Below are 19,136 nucleotides of genomic sequence, written 5' to 3' on the forward strand. Positions count from 1 at the left end.
GGACCAGCTCTGCTCACCACCACTCTTCAAGGGTGCTGGAGTCTACCCTGTCTGCCTGTCTGCATGCAGGGTAGTGGGGAAACAAGCTTTGGGCCACAGAGAAGAGAGCAGCACTCTCTGTGGCCACCCCTGCCTCCTGTCAGGCTGGCCCTGGAAGGCTGAGGCCGATCTGCTTTTATACTCCTTCTGCTGACAAGAACCACACACGAGCCCATCATTTTGGCCAGCTCCCTCCTCAGCTCGGGGGATGGGGGGTGGGGGTGGGGGTGGGGTGAGGCACAGATGCCCAGCTAAGGGCTCAGCGGAGCCTGCATGGCAATGCTGCCACCTGTGTGGTCCTGGATGTTACTGAAGACCCTGAAGCCCGGTTTCCTCACTTGTCAGGTGAGGGGAGGCACCTGGTGTGCTATCCAAGCCCAGCAAGAGGCAGACAGGCCTTCGGGCAGCTGCTGGTCCCTTAGCATGTGTGACTTGCTGGCTGCTGCTACTTGTGCTACGGTACACTGTGCTTTGTTTCCTTGCTGCCCCCAAGGACGCACTTCTCATAGCAGCAGGAAAGTCAGTAAGAAAGGCAGAAGGCAAGAAAAACAAGCCCAGGCTAAACACAGCGCTGGTGGTGATCCTTCTAGAAGGCAGAATGTGCCCAAGTGCAGTCAAGGATCATGTTGACAAGCCCACCAAGGGCACCGTGGTAGCCTGTTTGTTTCTCTTTGTGGGCCTGGAGCAGTTAGTCTGTCCTTACCAGGCCAAAGGACTATCACTGTGTCCTCCCAGACATCCCACCACATGCAGCGCCTACCAACATGCTACCCAGCTAGCTGCACACCTTCGTGTGTGTGTGTGTGTGTGTGTGTGTGTGTGTACGCCCCTGTGACTAGCCACCTCCTCTTCCCAGGCTCCTGCCAGCTCCACGGAACCTGTCTTCCACTGGTGAAGTGACTGTTCTGTACTGATGGGACACTGTGAAAATGTCTAGGAAAATGTCCTGCCCAGGGTTAAGAAAACCCACAGCTAGGGTGTGCAGCACACCCTCAGCACAACTGAGGCTCACCTCAGCAACCCGCTCCAACAGCGGCTCCAGCCATCGCTCGTTGCACTCGCAGTGACTGTCCAGGAAGGTCAGGACCTTGGCCTGAGCAGCGTCCGCACCCCGGACCCGAGAGCGCATCAGACCTGTGGAGATAAGTTCCAAGTGTGTAAGGGGAGAGTGCACCCTGGGAGTCCGCCCGCCACTGCCAGAGGCACCTGCGCCCTGTCACAGAAAAGCTGTGCATCAGCTGTGGGTGGGATGCACTGCCGTGCAGTCACTGGGGCAGATTCAAACAGTCCAACCGACGATGGGAGAGACAGCTCTCCTAAGGCTGCTGCCCCAAGAAAGGCCTTCATCTAATGGAAGTCATCACCCTCATCAGCCACCTAAAGAATGACTCAATCACCTCACTCTCACAGCCACAGCTCCCTACTTAGCTGCGACAGGGACTGTGTCACTCCACACACACAGAGCTAATGGTGCCAGGTCTGGCGGTCGTAACACCTGCAGCTACACTGCAAACAGCTCTGTCTTCATACAACAGAGACAAGTCGAAACCCAGCTGTGTGGCTGTGATGCGAAATCAGGGTCATTCTGGCCCCATTCTACCTGCATAGCTTGTGATCAGTTGTGACAGGCACTTGGTCATGAGTCTTATCATCAGCTGTGTCCTGAGCCCAGGAAAGACTCCACACCTGGACGGGAAGTGGTTCCTCACATGAGCAAGGACAAGTGTTTTAAGTTCCTTTTTATACGAGCAAACTCAATTATCAAGGACTTGTCAGCTGTATGCTACGCCAGGGCAAAGAGACGAACTGCCAAGCGCAAGCCATGCAGGCCCTTGCTCAGGTACCAGCTACAACGGCGGGGCTGGACACAAGGCAACTGAAGGGGCTCCCAGAAGTCGCTGAAAGCAGAGCTTGAGGGGATTCAATGCTTGAAATCAGGAATGGCAGAGCGAGACCCCGGTCTGCGTGGGCTTGCCCTCACTTCCCAGAGAGCCTCCTGTCTGCTGACTGCAGCCCTTTCAGCTTCAGGGGACCAAATGCAGGGCTTCTAGAGTGCCTGGAAAGGGAGTAAGAAAGGCCCCAGTCTGGGGATAAGGCCCCGAAGCCTTCGCCAACTCCTGGCTCAGGTAGCCACAGGAACGGAGCAGCCCACGACCAGCCATGGCCAGAGGAGCCGAGCCCTCAGCGGCTCTCTACACCAGTGGACACAGGGTTTGGAATTTGAGCCTTGCTGAGTAAACCGAGTTTGGAAAACACCTCTACCCTACAGAAATCACAGAAGGTGGCAATTAGAACACAACCGTTTTGTGAGTAAGAGATCTACCCAAAATGCACTTGCCTGAATGAAGTACGTTGAGGCACCTATGCCATATGTAAGACCGTGTCTTCTGTCGTTGTACGACTGGGATTTTAAACCCACCCCCTCCCCACAAAAGCTCACATGTTGAAGCCTTGGTCCCCAGCTGCTGGTGCCGAGAGGTGAGTGGACTGTAAGGCTGTCAGTCTTATCAGTGAGTCAGACTCATCACTTGGTGGCAGGAAGTAGGTGGAGCTTAGCTGGAGGAAACAGGTCACTAGAAGGGCACAACTCCGCAGACCCTGCCTCTTCCCTGCTCCACCACAGCTTCTACACTGTGGTGTTTGACCTGACCTCAGACTCAAATGACAGGACCAAGTGACACGGATTGAGAGTCTGAAGCTAGGAGCCAATAACCCTTTCCCTGTGGTGAGGATTTAGGTTTCTTTAAAAACACAGAAACGTTGTATGGATGTGTTTTGTTTTAATGTCGGTTGTGGGATATAGGGGTTGCTGCAGGTTGTCCACAGCAGCTGACTATGATTTGTCTAATGCTCTGGCAGGGGCGTGATTTTGCCAGCTGCAGATGGTTTACGCTTGGAATTCTGGGGACCCCTCAGAGGGGATGTAAATGCAGAGCCCCTAGAGCGGCAGCTGCTCCTGCTGCTGTACTGCTGCTTGCTGGTTGGAGAAAATCCTGGCCGTGAAGATCAGACTTGCCCCAAGAACTCGACAGCCCATCAGCAGGCAGTAGTCTAATGCTGGCTGCCCCTCTAACCGTCTTTCTCTCCTCCCTATGGGGGGGGGGGGATGGGATGGTGCAGGAGGCAGGAAAAAGAACCCAACAATGCAGTCGGAAGCCCAGCTACAGTTCCCTCCCTACGTTTCTTTTTCTAGGCATTTTTTTCTCAGAGGTGAAGAACACAGCTAGTAACTGCACTCCGCTGAGTATCAAAGGCGAATATTCTCTGTAGAAAAATGAAACGACTCAGAATATCTCTAATAGAACCTTCAGAACATCCATCATACAACGAAACACCAGCAGACAGGAGCACAGAGAACGCGGACCACACCCAAGGGAGAAAAACACCTCAACTGAAAGTCATCCTGAGATGACTCTGATTTGGAATTAGAACATTAAGATTTAAAAACGGCTATTACCACGTTACTCACAGGAAACGATGGATTCCGTGAGTGAACGTGGGGGCGGGGGGGGGGGGGAATCTCAGCGAGAGATGGGAACTGTAACAGTCAAATGGGCATTCCCACCTCCAATGAAGAACTCACTGAGTGACCCTCAGGGCAGAGTAGAGCTGGCAGGAGGACCAGGGCGCCTGAAGACAGTCAACAGAAACAGATGGAGGGAGACGAAGACACAACTATGGGAGCAAAGGCTTAAGTGTCTATGGGAGCTACGAAGTGGCCGTGTGCAGGCAGAACTGAGGAATGACACGGGAGCCGCGCCTGGACACACGTGGCCCATCATCCTCTAAATTGGTGGAAAACATCAACTCACATATTCAAGGGTATTTTGGCAAACCTGAAGCAGGATAAATATATAAAAAATGAGGGTGAGGTGATCAAATCTGACACCAACAAATATTCAGGAGGGCGGCTGGTGCCAGCGACTGTCACATGCAAGGGACAGCAATATACATTGTGACTATGCTCTGAAAGAAAAACAGCTGGAAAAACGGCTCAGTGGCCAAAAGCACTCTCTGCTCTTCCAGAAGACTGGGGTTCAGGTCCTAGCACCCACACCAGGTAGCTTCCAACCACATGTAACATTAGCTCTAGGGAATCTTGTATCATCTTCTGGACTTTGAGGGTACACACACACCCACACCCACACACATACACACTGTCTCACACATACACACATACCCACCCACACACACAGAGAAAGAAAGGAAAGAAAAAACAGACAGGTAGATACTGCAACACTTTAAAGAGCTGAAGGAAAAACTCACAGTCAAGTCTCTGGGCTGAGAAGATCCCTCTAATGATAAAGGAAATAGATTCTTCTGATGAAGAAGCTGAGGGAGGAGAGTCCTGAAAGGAACTGTCTGGGCTGAAGGGCAACCACCACCCACAGAAATGCGAACATATGGGGGGCAGGAGTAGCAGACTTAGGGGCAGAGTCCCGTAGCCCACCTCTTTTCTTTAAAAGATAAAAGATTTTTAACCTTGCACTGTGTGCAATGGTACATGAGCAGGGGAGGGGAGAGGAGGGGAGGGGAGGGGGAGGGAAGGGGAGGGAAGACAAGAGATACTCAGGGCTTAAGGACAGTAGCGTCAATGCCAGCTGTCATGACCTGAGTTTGTGTGTTTTCCTTAGAGAACCTATAGATGTGGCTCCTCGGGACCACATCCTCTGTTGCTAATTGAGTCATCTGTGCCATGGTTCACACATGGGGCGTGAGGTCAGCGTACACACACAGCTGTCACACATGGGTCTGGCTTCTGCATTCACCACCCGGCACAGCAGAGGTGCAGCTCTTCCTGAGGGAACACCTGAGCTTTTCTTAGCCTTTGCTGACCTTTTCCCATCAGTTGCTCGCTGGCTCGCGCGGCCTCAGCGGGCCTCAGGGGCTGACGGGAGCCCTGCAGCAGGCCTGCTCAGGGTGTGAGGCTTCACCGTCTGTGTGGTGTGGCTGACCGGGTCTGGGTAGCAGTGGGCTTGGCCACAGGGCTGGTTAGAGTCCAGTGAGGCTGCTGTTGCTTACAACGCCAAGCCCTTGCCTTTCTTGTGAGTTTTTTTGCTTCCAGTATTCTTCGGCCCCAGCTGAAGCCTGTTGTCTCCGCAGAGCCTCGCTTCCTTTGTGCTTCCTGGAGGAGCCCTCTCTGCCTGATGCCACTGCGCACTTACTAATGTGCTGCCCCGTAACTTCTAGCAGCAGCTTTAGAGCTGCACACTCGTATTTATTTCCAAAACTAAAATGCAAGCTCCCCAAGGGCAGGAATAATAACCTCACATAAGCCTCTAGTCTCTAGTGCAGTGCAAATCGCATGTTAAGTGTTTAATAAATGCATGCTTTTTTATGTGTTATTTTTATTTTTTAAGGGTTAGTGGTTAAGCGCATTCACTGCTCCCCCGGAAGCCCTGTGTTTGGTTCCTGGCACCCACCCCTCTGTGACTCCAGCTCCTGGGGATCCGATGCCTCTTTCCAGTCCTCATGGGCGTCTGCACACATATGACAACTCACACACAGACGTGCACACATACAAATATTTAAATATTAAAAAAAAAAAAGATTATGCCGGGTGTGGTGGTGCATGCAGGTGGATCTCTGTGAGTTCGAGGCCAGCCTGGTCTACAAAGCAAGTCCAGGACAGCCAGGGCTACACAGAGAAACCCTGTCTCAAAAAACCAACCAACCAACCAACCAAACAAACAAACAAACAAACAGATTGTTGCTGGGCTGGACAGCTGGCTCAGCAGTTAAGAGCACTGGCTGTTTTTCCAGAGATTCTGGGTTTGATTTGCAGCACCCACATGGTTGCTCACAACTGTCTTTAAGTCCAGCTCCAAGAGATCTGACACCCTTTTCTGGCCTCTGCAGGCACCAAGCTTGAATGTAGTGTAGAGACACACATGCAAGAAAAAACACCCACACACAGTAAGTTTAAAAAAAAAGGTTCCTGCAAGAATGCCTTCCTGCCATGACTGGAGCTGCACATGGGGACTTGGAAGAGCAGAGTCTGCACTGACTAAGGGGCACAAATGCCACTCCTGGGTCCATGTCAGCCTCACACGGTGGAGTGACAAGAATGTCATCACTCTAATTCTGGAGGGTGAGCCCCGACAGCAGCACACCTGAGACGCCCTGAGAAGCTTCCAGACCCTGCAGTCTTTTCCGTAACTGCCCACGTAGATGAGAATGACAGCTGGTGACGGGCTGGCATTTGCAAAGTCACATCAACATGACGTGACAGCTCTCTCCCCGCTAGGGATGGTTCTCCTTCAGCAGGCTGTCATACTTGTATCTATGATTATGCGGCACGCCTGGAGCATGGAGGCGCTGCGCTCCTTGTGGCTAAGTCTTAATGCTATCTCAAGCCCTCGCCGTCAAGCTGCGTGTGAGGGAGAGACAGAAGCCAACTTTCCACATGTGTGAATACAAATGTGGTTTGAAAACGCTCGTCCCAGTTAGTTAAGCTGTGTCTGTCCTTCCTGCATCCACTGGGACAGGGCTCCCGGGCGGCTCTGCTGGAGCGAAGGAGACAGCCAGCTGCCGCTCAGCTGAGGTACTGCTGGGCCAGGAAAAGTGGATGGAACGGGAATCCCCCAAGAAACCTGTCTGTGTAGAGGCCACACCAACTGGCTCACTGGCAAGTTTCAGTGTTGCAGATCACAAGCCATTGGCTTCTCCTGTTTTTACTAAATTTTAATTTTATATGCATGGGCATTACTGTATGTATGTATGTATGTATGTATGTATGTATGTATGTGTGTATGTATGTATATGCAACATGTGCATTCTACCTGAGGAGACCAGAATAGAATGTTGGATCCCCTGAAACTTGTGGTTGCAGAAAGCTTTGAGCTGTCATGTGGGTGCTGGGACTTGAACGTGGGTCTTCTGGAAGAGCAGCCAGTGCTCTTAACTGCTGAGCCAGCTCTCAGCCCTCTGGCCTGTCTAAGCTTAGTACCAAGCATCCCATGAGCGCCGGGTCTTCAGGGGACAGACCACTGCTATCCACCAAGACTGCATCTGCACCCACAGCAGAGGCTCCCTGGCTCTCCTGCAAATGTCTAATTAATGGCCCCACCACGATACCTGGTAAATGACACATGACAGTGCGCTGTGACTTCCACAGCAGCTGTCCCTCAGGACAATCCTGGTTCCGTGTTTCTAGGCCATGGCACTTGTGTTTGACTCAGAACAAACCATTTTTTCTTCCTTCTGAAGCAAGAGTGGCGTATCGCAAGCTTGTGACGGTCAATCTCGACTGTCAATCTGACAGGACTCAGAATCACCATGGAAACATACCTCTGGGTATGTCTAAGAAGAATTTTCTAAGATTAGGTCAAAAGTGGGTGGCAGCATCTCATGGGCCGGAGTCCTGGACTGCCTAAGAAGTGAGCTGAGCACCAGTGCTCGTCTCAGTCAGCTTGCTGCAGGCCCACTGTGTGTCTGCTTGCTGCGGGCCCACTGTGTGTCTGCTTGTTGAAGGCCCACTGTGATCAACTGCCTCACATTCCTGCCCCCATGGTAGACTGCATCCCTCGAACTATGACCCCAAATAAACACTTCCTTCTTTAAACTGCATTTGTTATACCAATGAGAAAAATAACTCACACACACCATCTCAAAAAGGCACAAGAAAGGGACCTCCTTACCTTCTCGCCGGTCGTTCCTGAGGACCCTTACCTTCTCGATTTTCCCCAAGAGGGCCCCGTCCTCAGCTAAGGAGAGAGGAGAGACAGAGACTGGTGAGTCTACACAGGCTCTAGGCCACAAGGCCACACACTTGGTCACCTATGGGAAGCTCTTCCCCTGGGGTCTCTGAGGACATCTCTCTCCTGCCCTAGGTGTCTGCTCCACCCAGACTGCATTAGGTCACTCCTCCCAGACACCCTGGAGCAGGAAGGCCGCTGAGGTGAAGCTCACGGTCATTGCTGTAGTCATCCACCAGGATGATCTCCTTGATGAGATGCGGTGGGCTCCTCTTCAGGACACTGAGGAAAGACAGAGGGACGGAGCCTTGTAGGGGAGAGCTCTGCTCGGGGCCTCCTCTCCCCTTAGGCTCCCAGCCTCAGCTAGAGGAGGCAACAGCTACCCAAGCCTCATGCTTGGCAGCTGGTGTCAGGTGCCCCAGACACTTCCTGTGAGACACTTCGAGATGTCTGTTGGCCTCACCTGACCACCGTCCGCAGCAGGGCCGACCTGGCTTCATTGTGAAACGTGATCACCACGCTGGTGGCTGGCAGGTCTACCCGCCACTGCTTGCGCTGACACCTGAGGAAAAAGGAAGACCGCCCTGTGAGCAATGGATGACCCCTGACTGACAAGCAGGGTGGGCTGCAAGGCCAAAAGGCTACAGTAGTCAGCCTGCCAGCTGGGGGTGGTCTGGCATCGGCGCAACACAACGGAAGCGGAAGACACAGCCAGGTTCTGCTTACAGACAAGGGAGCTCCGCCAGCTGCATAAACTGAGAACAGACGTGTAACACATATGACACACGTGAAGCCCTCCCACCTTCAGGCAGACACACCTCAGCCACACGCCTGCCTCAGCTCTCAGCTGTCATTTCTGGGAGAGCGACGTCACTGCATTCCCTGTAACGGGCACAAGCCGCTTGGGTGATTGGCTCCCACAGTCCCACTACACCTGTCCTTCACACTGCCTGCCCAGCCTCCTCCGAGGAACCTATGACAGAGGAGTGGGCTGTGTTCGTGGAGGCAGGACTGGCAGGTAGGCAGGCACGTTAGGACTATCTCAGGCACAGGGCTGTAAGGACCTAGGCCTGCAAAGATGGTGAGTGGCTCTGGACCTCTGTGTTTGCTGCTACAGATGCCTCTCACTTGAGTCACTGAAGGCCAGTTTTAAGGACACTCCGCCTCTTCTGGGCCTTGGCTGAAGACCATCAAGTGTCATGTGGTCAAAATACACAGCAAGGAGGATGCAACTCAGCAGAACTCCTTCCGGTCCAGTCTGGGGACGCTGGCACAGAGCTGTCCCAGAGTCTTCACACAATCCCGCTGGGAGGGCGAGGGACTTGTCAGAGCCTTGGGAATCTGTCAGAAGTGTCAGAGTGCAGCTGGAGTCCAGAGTTACCAGTAGTGACATCACTGACACTGTGCCACTAACACCAGAGCGAGAGGAAACGCAGTGGTGGGTGCAGCACAGTGGAGAGGTGTGCTGAACCGAGTGGGGAACCTGTATCTCCCAAGCTGACCATCCCCCATACCCATACTTGTCATCTCTTCGGTGACAGAGCCTTCTACGGCCCCACACACCGAAGACTCAGTTTACCCTGCAGCTCCATCATCAGCTCCCCCAGTCAGTGGGAAAAGGACATGGATTTGGAAAGAGCCCTGGAGCTCAGCCATGGCTCAGCACTCAACCGCTGGATTGGGCAGTGGATGCTGGCGCACGGCAGCTGGGCACCAGCAGAGATGCTGAGAGGTCAGGCTCTAAGCCTTGCGCTCGTGCTGTGTGCTTCCCCAGGCCCAACAAAACGAGCTCAGACCTGGCAGTCTGAGCGTAAGGAGAAGAGCAATGTGATTACACAGCAATTAGGCTGCGACTACACATGGGGCGTCGCTGGCTAATTTTAGTCATTGTAGTAAGTTCCTTTTAATTAATCACAAAAAATGGTGTAATAGTTGTTTGTGGGGAGTGGGGACGGATTTCTGCAGTTAGCACCTGATCTTGCTGTTGATGGGCCTTCATGGACAAGCAAACTAAAAAACTTAGCAGGGAGTTAGAGAGAAGAAGAACCTGCAAAGTTTCAGCTGTAGACAAATTACTAATGATGTTGCCACTGTCAAGAGGTAATGCCACAGGAGGCAGGGCTCCGAGCTTCGAGGCACCCCGCTGCAGCCAGGTCCCCACTTAGAGCAGCAGGAGTGACCAACTGAACCAGCAGATCTGGGTTAGGAGGCTCAGTGGGACCTACAGGGCAGAGTGGGAATGCAGGAAACACGGGGCAGCATATTAACTCTCAAAGCGGCGGGCTGTGGGCCCATCCAACCACGCCCTGTTCTCTCATGTTCCCTTCTCTGCAGGAAGCTCAGCTCCCTTTGGAAGTCTCCTAGGGCTCTGGAACAAGCAGGCTGCTGCTTCCCAGCGGCTTATTAAAATCCCTTTACATATTCATGAGGCATCGGATCCAAGGATCTCACACCCCATGGGTTGGAGTGACTTTGCACAAATCCAGATAAGCCTCACACTCAACCAAGATGGGGCCCCAGGAGAATCTCTTTAAAAAGAAAGCAATGGCTTTTGCATTTAAAGGGTCTTGCTTAGCCCTTGTGAGCCAGGGTGGCAGCTGTAGGGTGCGTTTCCTCCCTGCCACGCAGGACTGAGCAGCAGGCAGCACGAGAAGGCTGCATCCGGGTTCTCTTCTCACAGACACATCTGCAGACACCCACATCAGTCCTCCTCACTCGAGGCTCCAAAGACTTGGGACTGACAGAGTTATTCTGGAAGCTTCCTGTCCATTAAAATGGTGACTTGACAAACCAGACACCTAAGATAAAACAACACACACACACACACACACACACACACAGAGAGACAGGAGCAACATCATATAGACTCAGAAGGTGGTATATATACATTCCTGTGTGTGTGTGTGCGTGCGTGCGTGTAAAACAATAATAATTAAAGAGAAAGAGGCCATGGATTTGAAGGGGGCAGTGGAGGGGGCTAGGGAAACTACATAAATACAATGTTCATGTATGGAACCTAAAAAAGTAAAACTGAAAGATTAAAAAGAAAGAAAGAAAGAAAGAAAGAAAGAAAGAAAGAAAGAAAGAAAGAAAAGAAAGTCCTCAGTTTAGCTATAAAGAATTCCAGAAGAATCCTGCTTCTCCAGGCCACAGCTCTGGCTTTCTATGGCTTTTCGCCCTCTCTATGTTACTTTCTGCAACAGCAAATCGAAGCTACAGCTGACTCTCAGGGACAGACTCTATGCTCGGGAGAGCGGCTTACTTTCTCTCCTCTGCCTGTCTCCTCCAGGCCACACGCCAGGGCCTCACAGCAGGAGCAGTTACCTCCCTACATGGAGCTCATGGGCACGACCAAGCCGTCTGCCCAGCAGGTGGGCTGGGAACTGCCTGACCGCAGGGGCCCTCGATGTTCTGTGTGTGGCTTGTTTGGCAAATAGATCAGCTGGCAACTGCAGGCTGTGTTGGTCCCTCTGTTTTCAAAGAGGAAGGACAGACAGGCACTTAACTGCTGGGTGTGTGGAGGTATCTGTGAAGCAGAAGGCTGTCCACCCATACTGTGAACAGGACACCCTCACTACCCCATTTCTTCAGGCCCCGCCCATGAGTGCCGAGCATTTGAGGCTTGGGGAAGACCACCCTCCCTTTGGTGATAAAGTGGCAAGTCACAGTAACACCTAGCTGGGCCCGGGCTCCTAAACACCAACAGTTGTACTTCTGTGCAGTCCTCACCTCTGCCGCACTGGGGCCTCTGGGTATCTACACTCCACGCCTATGGACTCTGATCTGGGGGGGTGAGCCTGAGAAAAGCTCACTTGCTCCTGGGTCAGCAGCAGCGGCGGCTGAGGTCTAGCCCAGGGACTATAGCAGCGAGCCCTGGAAGCTTTCAGGACAGACCAGCTTCTGGATCGGAGAAGAGAGCCAATGAGGAAGCCCATTTCTAACCCCTGGTGGCTGGTCTGGAAATGACCATGGTGCGTGGAGCTGTGACAACCTTCTCGTAACCACACTGTTAAAGATGAGGCAGAAACCCACACGCTTGGGGCAGGGCTGAGGGAAGCTGGAGTGTTCCCAGGCCAAGGCGCAGGTTCCGGTGGCCACTTCAAGACTTCCTGCTCAACAAGGCGGTAAAGTGTCTCCTTCCCACCAAGCATCCCCATACCACAACTGCCTCTCTGTGGTATTCATAGGCAGCGACACACACCGCGCATGCAAGGAGAACACAGCTTCAGTGACTCTACCCTGTGTTCTGCGAACGGTGTTTCCACGTGGCGACCGTCATCTCAGGAAAGCAAAGGGTTCCTAAGCACGCCAGTGCTGAGGCGCGCATCCCGCTCCAGCCTAGAGAACCTGGGAGCAACCAGGGCCGCGTCTCAGGTGAAGGCGCTCACCACCAAGCCTGGGACATGGCTCAGGTGATGGCGCTCACCACCAAGCCTGGGACATGGCTCAGGTGATGGCGCTCACCACCAAGCCTGCAGTACAGGAAGAGCGCCACCTCCTGCAGGCTGTCTCTGATTTCCACACACGCATTATCATTGTGTGTACGCGTACATACAAATAAATCGAAAGGATGTAGTAACATCTTAAACCCGTAAAGAAGTAATAAAATAGGCTGGGGTACGAAACAGGAGGAAGCATAGAACCATGTGACAGCCGTGTAGCTTAAGCTGAGCGCACTAACACTGTGCAAATGAACATTTTAATGACATGAGTGCAAGTGTATGTGTGGGGCCCTCAGAGGCTACAAAAGCGTATCAGATTCCCTGGAGCTCTGCTGAGCCACATGATGTGGATGCTGGGAATGAAACTTGGTCCTCTGCAAGAGACATATAAAATAAATTTCCCCAAATAAAAACCTCTTCGGAGATGACTGCAGGAAGCCGGAGAGACGACTCCCTGATTAGGAGCCCTGGCTGCTCTCCCCACGACTGTGGTTCAATTCCCAGGACCCACATGACGGCTGACAACCCACAGCCACATGAACCTCCAGTCTCAGGGCATCTGATGTCAGGCCTCCAGCAGCACACAGACACATGTGCAGGCCAAAAGCCATACACATACAATTTAATAAAATCGCAAAAATTAAGATAATTATAACCATCCATCTAATCCAACATATCGAACAAAACAAAAAGTGGGTGGGGCAGAGAAAAGCGTATGTGCTCCCCATTAAAAACAGGCACAGTTTAGTCATACCATTAAACCAGTACTTGCCTAATTACTACTTCTGCTAAAAATGGCAACTAACTGAGTTACGAGTAGAAAACAAACTTTGTTAACCAACTGCAGGGGACAATAAAGCAAAGAGTGTTAAAGAGGGTGACAGAGAGAGCGGCAAGAAAGCCGGAGGCGGGCTCAGATCCATGAAGTCTAGAGGGAGGAGGAGGCGGGAGCACGGGAGCCCGGCCCACTTCTCCCGCATGGCTGCCTTCTGTCCTGAGATAAACTGGCTCCAGGCTGGATGTAGCCCCCCACCCCTCAGCCCCCCCACCCCGGAACCACAAGCCTCGGGAACTCTGTTACAGGGACAGAAAGAGACTCAAGGTAAAATGGCGCTGAGATGAAAAGTAGCAGAAGACCCAAACAGGCACACAGCAGAATAAATGGCAGGGCCTAAGCTACAGAACTGAGAGCTACTGGGCTCCGCTTACAGTGAAAAGTGAAAACAGGGCTGGGGATGTGGCTCAGTGGCAGAGTGCTTGCAAGCCCTGGCTCAACCACCAATACAGTGCAAAAACAAAACAAAAGCAGCCTACTAGTGCCATGCAGGCTAAATCAGGTGGCAGAAGGAAGCTGATACACACGGATAAGTTTATGTTGCTAATGGTATAACCATGAACACATTCTTCCCAAATGCCAGATCACAACACCAAAGTCGGTTAGATGCTCTTAGAAATATGCAGAACCCTGTGATGACATCACATCCTGTCACGTGGGGATGCCAGGAGGACCAAGGTTTCCAGCGCAACCAGCCAGGCTGCTGTACGAGGAGTACTGTGCACCACGGTTCTGGGTACTCTAAAACATGTTAAACACAGCTAGAACACGTGTGAGGAAGACGACACGGAGGCTGGGAGTATGGCTCAGTCGGTAAAGGGCTTCCACACAAGGACCGGAGCCTGAGGTCAGTCCCCAGAGTCTATGTCCCCACACAGGAGGGCAGAGCATGGACACAGGCAGATCCTCCAGGCTCCAGAGCTGGCTAGCCTACACAAATCAGTGAGCTGCAGGCTAAGTGACAGACCGTGCCTCAAAAAATCAAGTGAAGAATAGGGCTGGAGAGACAGCTCAGGGGTTAAGAGCACTCACTGCTCTTCCAGAGGTCATGAGTTCAATTCCCAGCAATCACATGGTGGCTCACAACCATCTATAATGTGATCTGATGCCCTCCTTAGGCCTGCAGGTGTACATGCAGGCAGAACTCTGTATACATAATAATAAATAAATAAATCTTAAAAAAAAATAAAGTGGAGAATAATTAAGGAAGCTGCATTACCTCTGGCCAATCCAAGTTGAACAAAAACGCACACGCACAGAGTGGGGACACGAAGGCACGGCCCTGAAGGCAGGCTCTGATTCGGTTCCTCATTGGCACAACACAGGAACAATAATGAACGCACCTACCCTCTAAGGCCGCCGTGGGAACCAAGTGAGAAGTGTGTCATGTGATTAGTGAACCGGCCGAAGCAAAAGCCCCAGCTACAGACAGCCAGAGACATCACACTAAGGCCACCAGTACCAGGCAAAGAAATAATACCATGAGGCCGGGCAGCGGTGGTGCACGCCTAAAATCCCAGTACTTGGGAGGCAGAGGCAGGTGGATCGCTATGAGTTCGAGGCCAGCTTGGTCTACAAAGCAAGTCCAGGACAGCCAAGGCTACACAGAGAAACCCTGTCGAGAAAAACCAAAAACAAAAAGAAAAAAGAAAAAAAGGAAATAACACCATGAGCTGTAACATCTGACTTCCGAATGACGGGGGTTGGGGATGCGGTGAATAGCAACAATTTAAGTTTAAACTGACAGTAAGAAAAAAAAATCACACAATTGTAAAACTATTGCCTAAACACAAACTGGATTTAAAAAAAGAAACTCAAAGCAGAACTCCAGACAAGTGGGAAATAACAGTATTTTGGTTATTTTAAAGCAGGCTTAAAAATAACTGAAATGATAACACTACATTTCATAATACAAGAGACTTAGGCGTGCTGTGGCTGAACACAAAGCCGGCAGCGGCGCTAAGAGATTGGCAGGCTGCGCTGCTGTCATGGAACCTCCCCACAAAGAAGGGAACACCATGGACCCGCCCCAGGCGTGGCACTGATGAGCAGACCAACTGTAGGTGGAGGCCCAGTGAGTGCGGGGCAAGCTATGGGAGCGTGGGCAGCTTCGGGGAAGCTAGACCCCCTCAGCTGTTAACTGCTCATGTATCTTGGCAAGCCTGATTCTGTGAGATAGTCACAGCTGCTGTGATCTCAGGATGACTGGCCATGTGAGGCCCAGCAGGCGGCTCTGCAGAGGGACACACACAAGGTAGAGTCTGTACAGAACCCAGTGGGTGAGCAGGGCTTCCCCTTCCCTGTGGGCACCTCTGCTACCAATAGGAGCTTGGTTCCCATGGGTGAGAGAAAGGAGAGAAGAAGAAGAAGAAGAGGGATTCACAACAGCTACAGACCTTAGTGCAGGCATGAACAGCACTGACTGTCTGATACCTTAGTGCAGGCATAAACAGCACTGTCTGTCTGGTACCTTAGTGCAGGCATGAACAGCACTGTCTGTCTGGTACCTTAGTGCAGGCATAAACAGCACTGTCTGTCTGGTACCTTAGTGCAGGCATAAACAGCACTGTCTGTCTGGGACCTTAGTGCAGGCATGAACAGCACTGTCTGTCTGGTACCTTAGTGCAGGCATGAACAGCACTGTCTGTCTGGTACCTTAGTGCAGGCATGTACAGCACTGTCTGTCTGATACGTTAGTGCAGGCATGAACAGCACTGACTGTCTGGGACTTTAATGCAGGCATGAACAGCACTGTCTGTCTGGTACCTTAGTGCAGGCATGAACAGCACTGTCTGTCTGATACGTTAGTGCAGGCATGAACAGCACTGTCTGTCTGGTACCTTAGTGCAGGCATGTACAGCACTGTCTGTCTGATACGTTAGTGCAGGCATGAACAGCACTGACTGTCTGGGACTTTAATGCAGGCATGAACAGCACTGTCTGTCTGGTACCTTAGTGCAGGCATGAACAGCACTGTCTGTCTGATACGTTAGTGCAGGCATGAACAGCACTGTCTGTCTGGTACCTTAGTGCAGGCATGTACAGCACTGTCTGTCTGGGATCTTAGTGCAGGCATGAACAGCACTGTCTGTCTGAGACCTTAGTGCAGGCATGAACAGCACTGTCTGTCTGAGACCTTAGTGCAGGCATAAACAGCACTGTCTGTCTGATACCTTAGTGCAGGCATGAACAGCACTGTCTGTCTGATACCTTAGTGCAGGCATGAACAGCACTGTCTGTCTGGTACCTTAGTACAGGCATAAACAGCACTGTCTGTCTGATACCTTAGTGCAGGCATGAACAGCACTGTCTGTCTGGTACCTTAGTACAGGCATGAACAGCACTGTCTGTCTGATACCTCAGTGCAGGCATGAACAGCCCTGTCTGTCTGGGATCTTAGTGCAGGCATGTACAGCACTGTCTGTCTGGGATCTTAGTGCAGGCATGTACAGCACTGTCTGTCTGGTACCTTAGTGCAGGCATAAACAGCACTGTCTGTCTGATACCTTAGTGCAGGCATGAACAGCACTGTCTGTCTGATACCTTAGTACAGGCATGAACAGCACTGTCTGTCTGATACCTTAGTGCAGGCATGAACAGCCCTGTCTGTCTGGGATCTTAGTGCAGGCATGTACAGCACTGTCTGTCTGGGATCTTAGTGCAGGCATAAACAGCACTGTCTGTCTGATACCTTAGTGCAGGCATAAACAGCACTGTCTGTCTGGGATCTTAGTGCAGGCATGTACAGCACTGTCTGTCTGGTACCTTAGTGCAGGCATGTACAGCACTGTCTGTCTGAGACCTTAGTGCAGGCATAAACAGCACTGTCTGTCTGGTACCTTAGTGCAGGCATGTACAGCACTGTCTGTCTGAGACCTTAGTGCAGGCATAAACAGCACTGTCTGTCTGGGACCTTAGTGCAGGCATGAACAGCACTGTCTATCTGGGACCTTAGTGCAGGCACGTACAGCACTGTCTGTCTGGGACCTTAGTGCAGGCATGAACAGCACTGTCTGTCTGGGACCTTAGTGCAGGCATGAACAGCACTGTCTATCTGGGACCTTAGTGCAGGCATGTACAGCACTGTCTGTCTGGGACCTTAGTGCAGGCACGTACAGCACTGCCTGGGATTTACAATCTTCTTGGAAGACGGAATCTCTGGAGCTAGCCAGGTAAAACAAAAGCCAACAAATGTCAACATCCACGGGCAATTGCCTAGAAGTCATCAAAGGATTCGAGTGACAAAAGCAGCAACAGGTGTGGCTGATGTTCAGACAACTTTAAGAAACAAGTCCTTTGCAAAGAGGTGTCTCCAGCACCGTTAGACACGCATGCGGCTGTCCCGGATCCATTTCACGGAGCTTATCACAACCGTGAGACGGAAGGGAGGGAGAAAGCAAGAGCGTCGGCCCCAGAAAGCCTGAATTAGGAACCTAACTTAAAACCCAAAGCCACCTCCGAGAGGCTAGGCCCTACATAGAACAGACGCTGGGGCCTTTTCAGGGCCAAGCAACACGCGGCCCTTTCAAATCGGTGAGTAAAGGACTAAATAAACTAAATACTCAGCCAACATGGTCAGCACTGGAAGAAGAAAGCTGCGACCTTCTCCACCCAGTAGCTACTTACACGGGCATAAGCTGGGCAGCTCAGAGGATGGAAGCCACAGAGACCCCAGGAGCCACTCCCCGCTCCCCAAGTAGGGTGCAGAGGCAGCTGGGCCCTGTCAGGAGGGACATCCTGTCAGGAGTGAGCGAGCATGCGAGTGTTTCTCAGCTCTCTGACGTGGTTTTCTTTTTGCTTTTTAAAAAATACAACAGATGCACCTACTTAAAAAAAAAAATACACTCTTGGGGCTGGAGAGATGGCTCAGTGGTTAAGAGCACTGGTTGCTCTTCCAAAAGTCCTGAGTTCAATTCCCAGCAACCACTTGGTGGCTCACAACCATCTGTAATAGGATTTGATACTCTCTTCTGTCATGAAGACATACATGTGAACAGAGTATAAATAAACAAATAAATTAAAAAAATACACTCTCAAAATGATAAGTTAAACAGTGGTGTAAGAAAGCCGGAGTATTTAAACAAAGGAGGACAGGGAAAGGCTGCACCGCGAGGCTGTTCACAAAGATGGAGGCGACCTAGCTGGGATCTGCCCGAAAGAAGGTCCAGCAGCGCACCTGTCCCCGACGCTGTCGCTGCCATCATCTCACCCTGATTTCCATGGATCGGCAGCTAAAGCCAAGCACGAGACGAGACGGGGAGTAAACCCTCAGGCGAGGATGCGGAGCCTCTGAGGACACCATTGTGCACTGCCAGAACAGAGCAGCTGGAGTCCTGGGCGGCTGAGGCACTTTGCTGGTGGCCGGAGCAGCTCCGCGGCCACAGAAACAGCTGTTAGCAGGTGGCTGGCAAGGTGACCAAGGTGCCCTCCGAGCCACAGGCTTCCCCAGCGCTGCCAGCCCCTCAGAGCTGGTGTTGGGGGGTCTGTGTGAACCAGGGAGGGCTTAGCTTGCTGCTCCCCCTCTTCTCGTTACCTAACAAGGACACAGTTTGCCCTCTACAGCGACATCATAACCAAAGGAAAAAGCAGTGGCGGGCGACTCCTTATCATATTTGATAGCAAATTTTGATCCAGTCTGAATGCATGAGAAGGACTGGGGTGCTGGGAAACACCCCACGTGCAGACCCGTGTGCAGAAGCAGGGGGCGCCCATGTGCCACAGGGAGAGGACCGCACAGGAGCACGCGAGGGCAAGCCCAGGCACCGTGCACTGACTATGCGTTATTTCACAGGGACTCTGCTTCTCCCCTGGAGCTCACAGCTCCCAAGGTGCCACCCTGGGAGCAGAAAGCAGCTCCTCTCCAGACAACAACCACAGGCCCCCTCTGTGGACCTCTGGAACCGGAAGACACACTTCTAACTTCCGGCAGGCACAAGCATTCTGTGACGGCTGCACAAATGTGCCTAGATGGACAGGGCAAGCCAGTGTCATCCCAATGTGCATCTGGAACTCACTTTCCTATACAAGTACACAGGCACACACACATCCATGCATACATGTACAAGTGCACGGCTCATATGCACATTCATGCACCCAGCATACATGTAAAAGTACACAGGCACA

General features: G+C 52.0%; 1 protein-coding gene across 1 annotated transcript in view; it reads right to left on the reverse strand.

Annotated features, from left to right (window-relative positions):
- Positions 1-19,136, reverse strand: part of GALNT2 (polypeptide N-acetylgalactosaminyltransferase 2) — a 115,266-nt gene that overhangs the window by 18,398 nt on the left and 77,732 nt on the right. The window contains exons 4-7 of the mRNA XM_084755961.1: positions 8,200-8,298; positions 7,951-8,018; positions 7,680-7,745; positions 1,052-1,173 (exon numbers count right to left, since the gene is read on the reverse strand). Of these exons, the coding sequence (XP_084612087.1) occupies positions 1,052-1,173; positions 7,680-7,745; positions 7,951-8,018; positions 8,200-8,298 (355 nt within the window). The remainder of the gene's footprint in view (positions 1-1,051; positions 1,174-7,679; positions 7,746-7,950; positions 8,019-8,199; positions 8,299-19,136) is intronic.

The sequence above is a fragment of the Acomys minous genome, assembly GCF_964271855.1.
Source record: "Acomys minous genome assembly, chromosome: 14".
NCBI classification, from domain to species: domain Eukaryota; kingdom Metazoa; phylum Chordata; class Mammalia; order Rodentia; family Muridae; genus Acomys; species Acomys minous.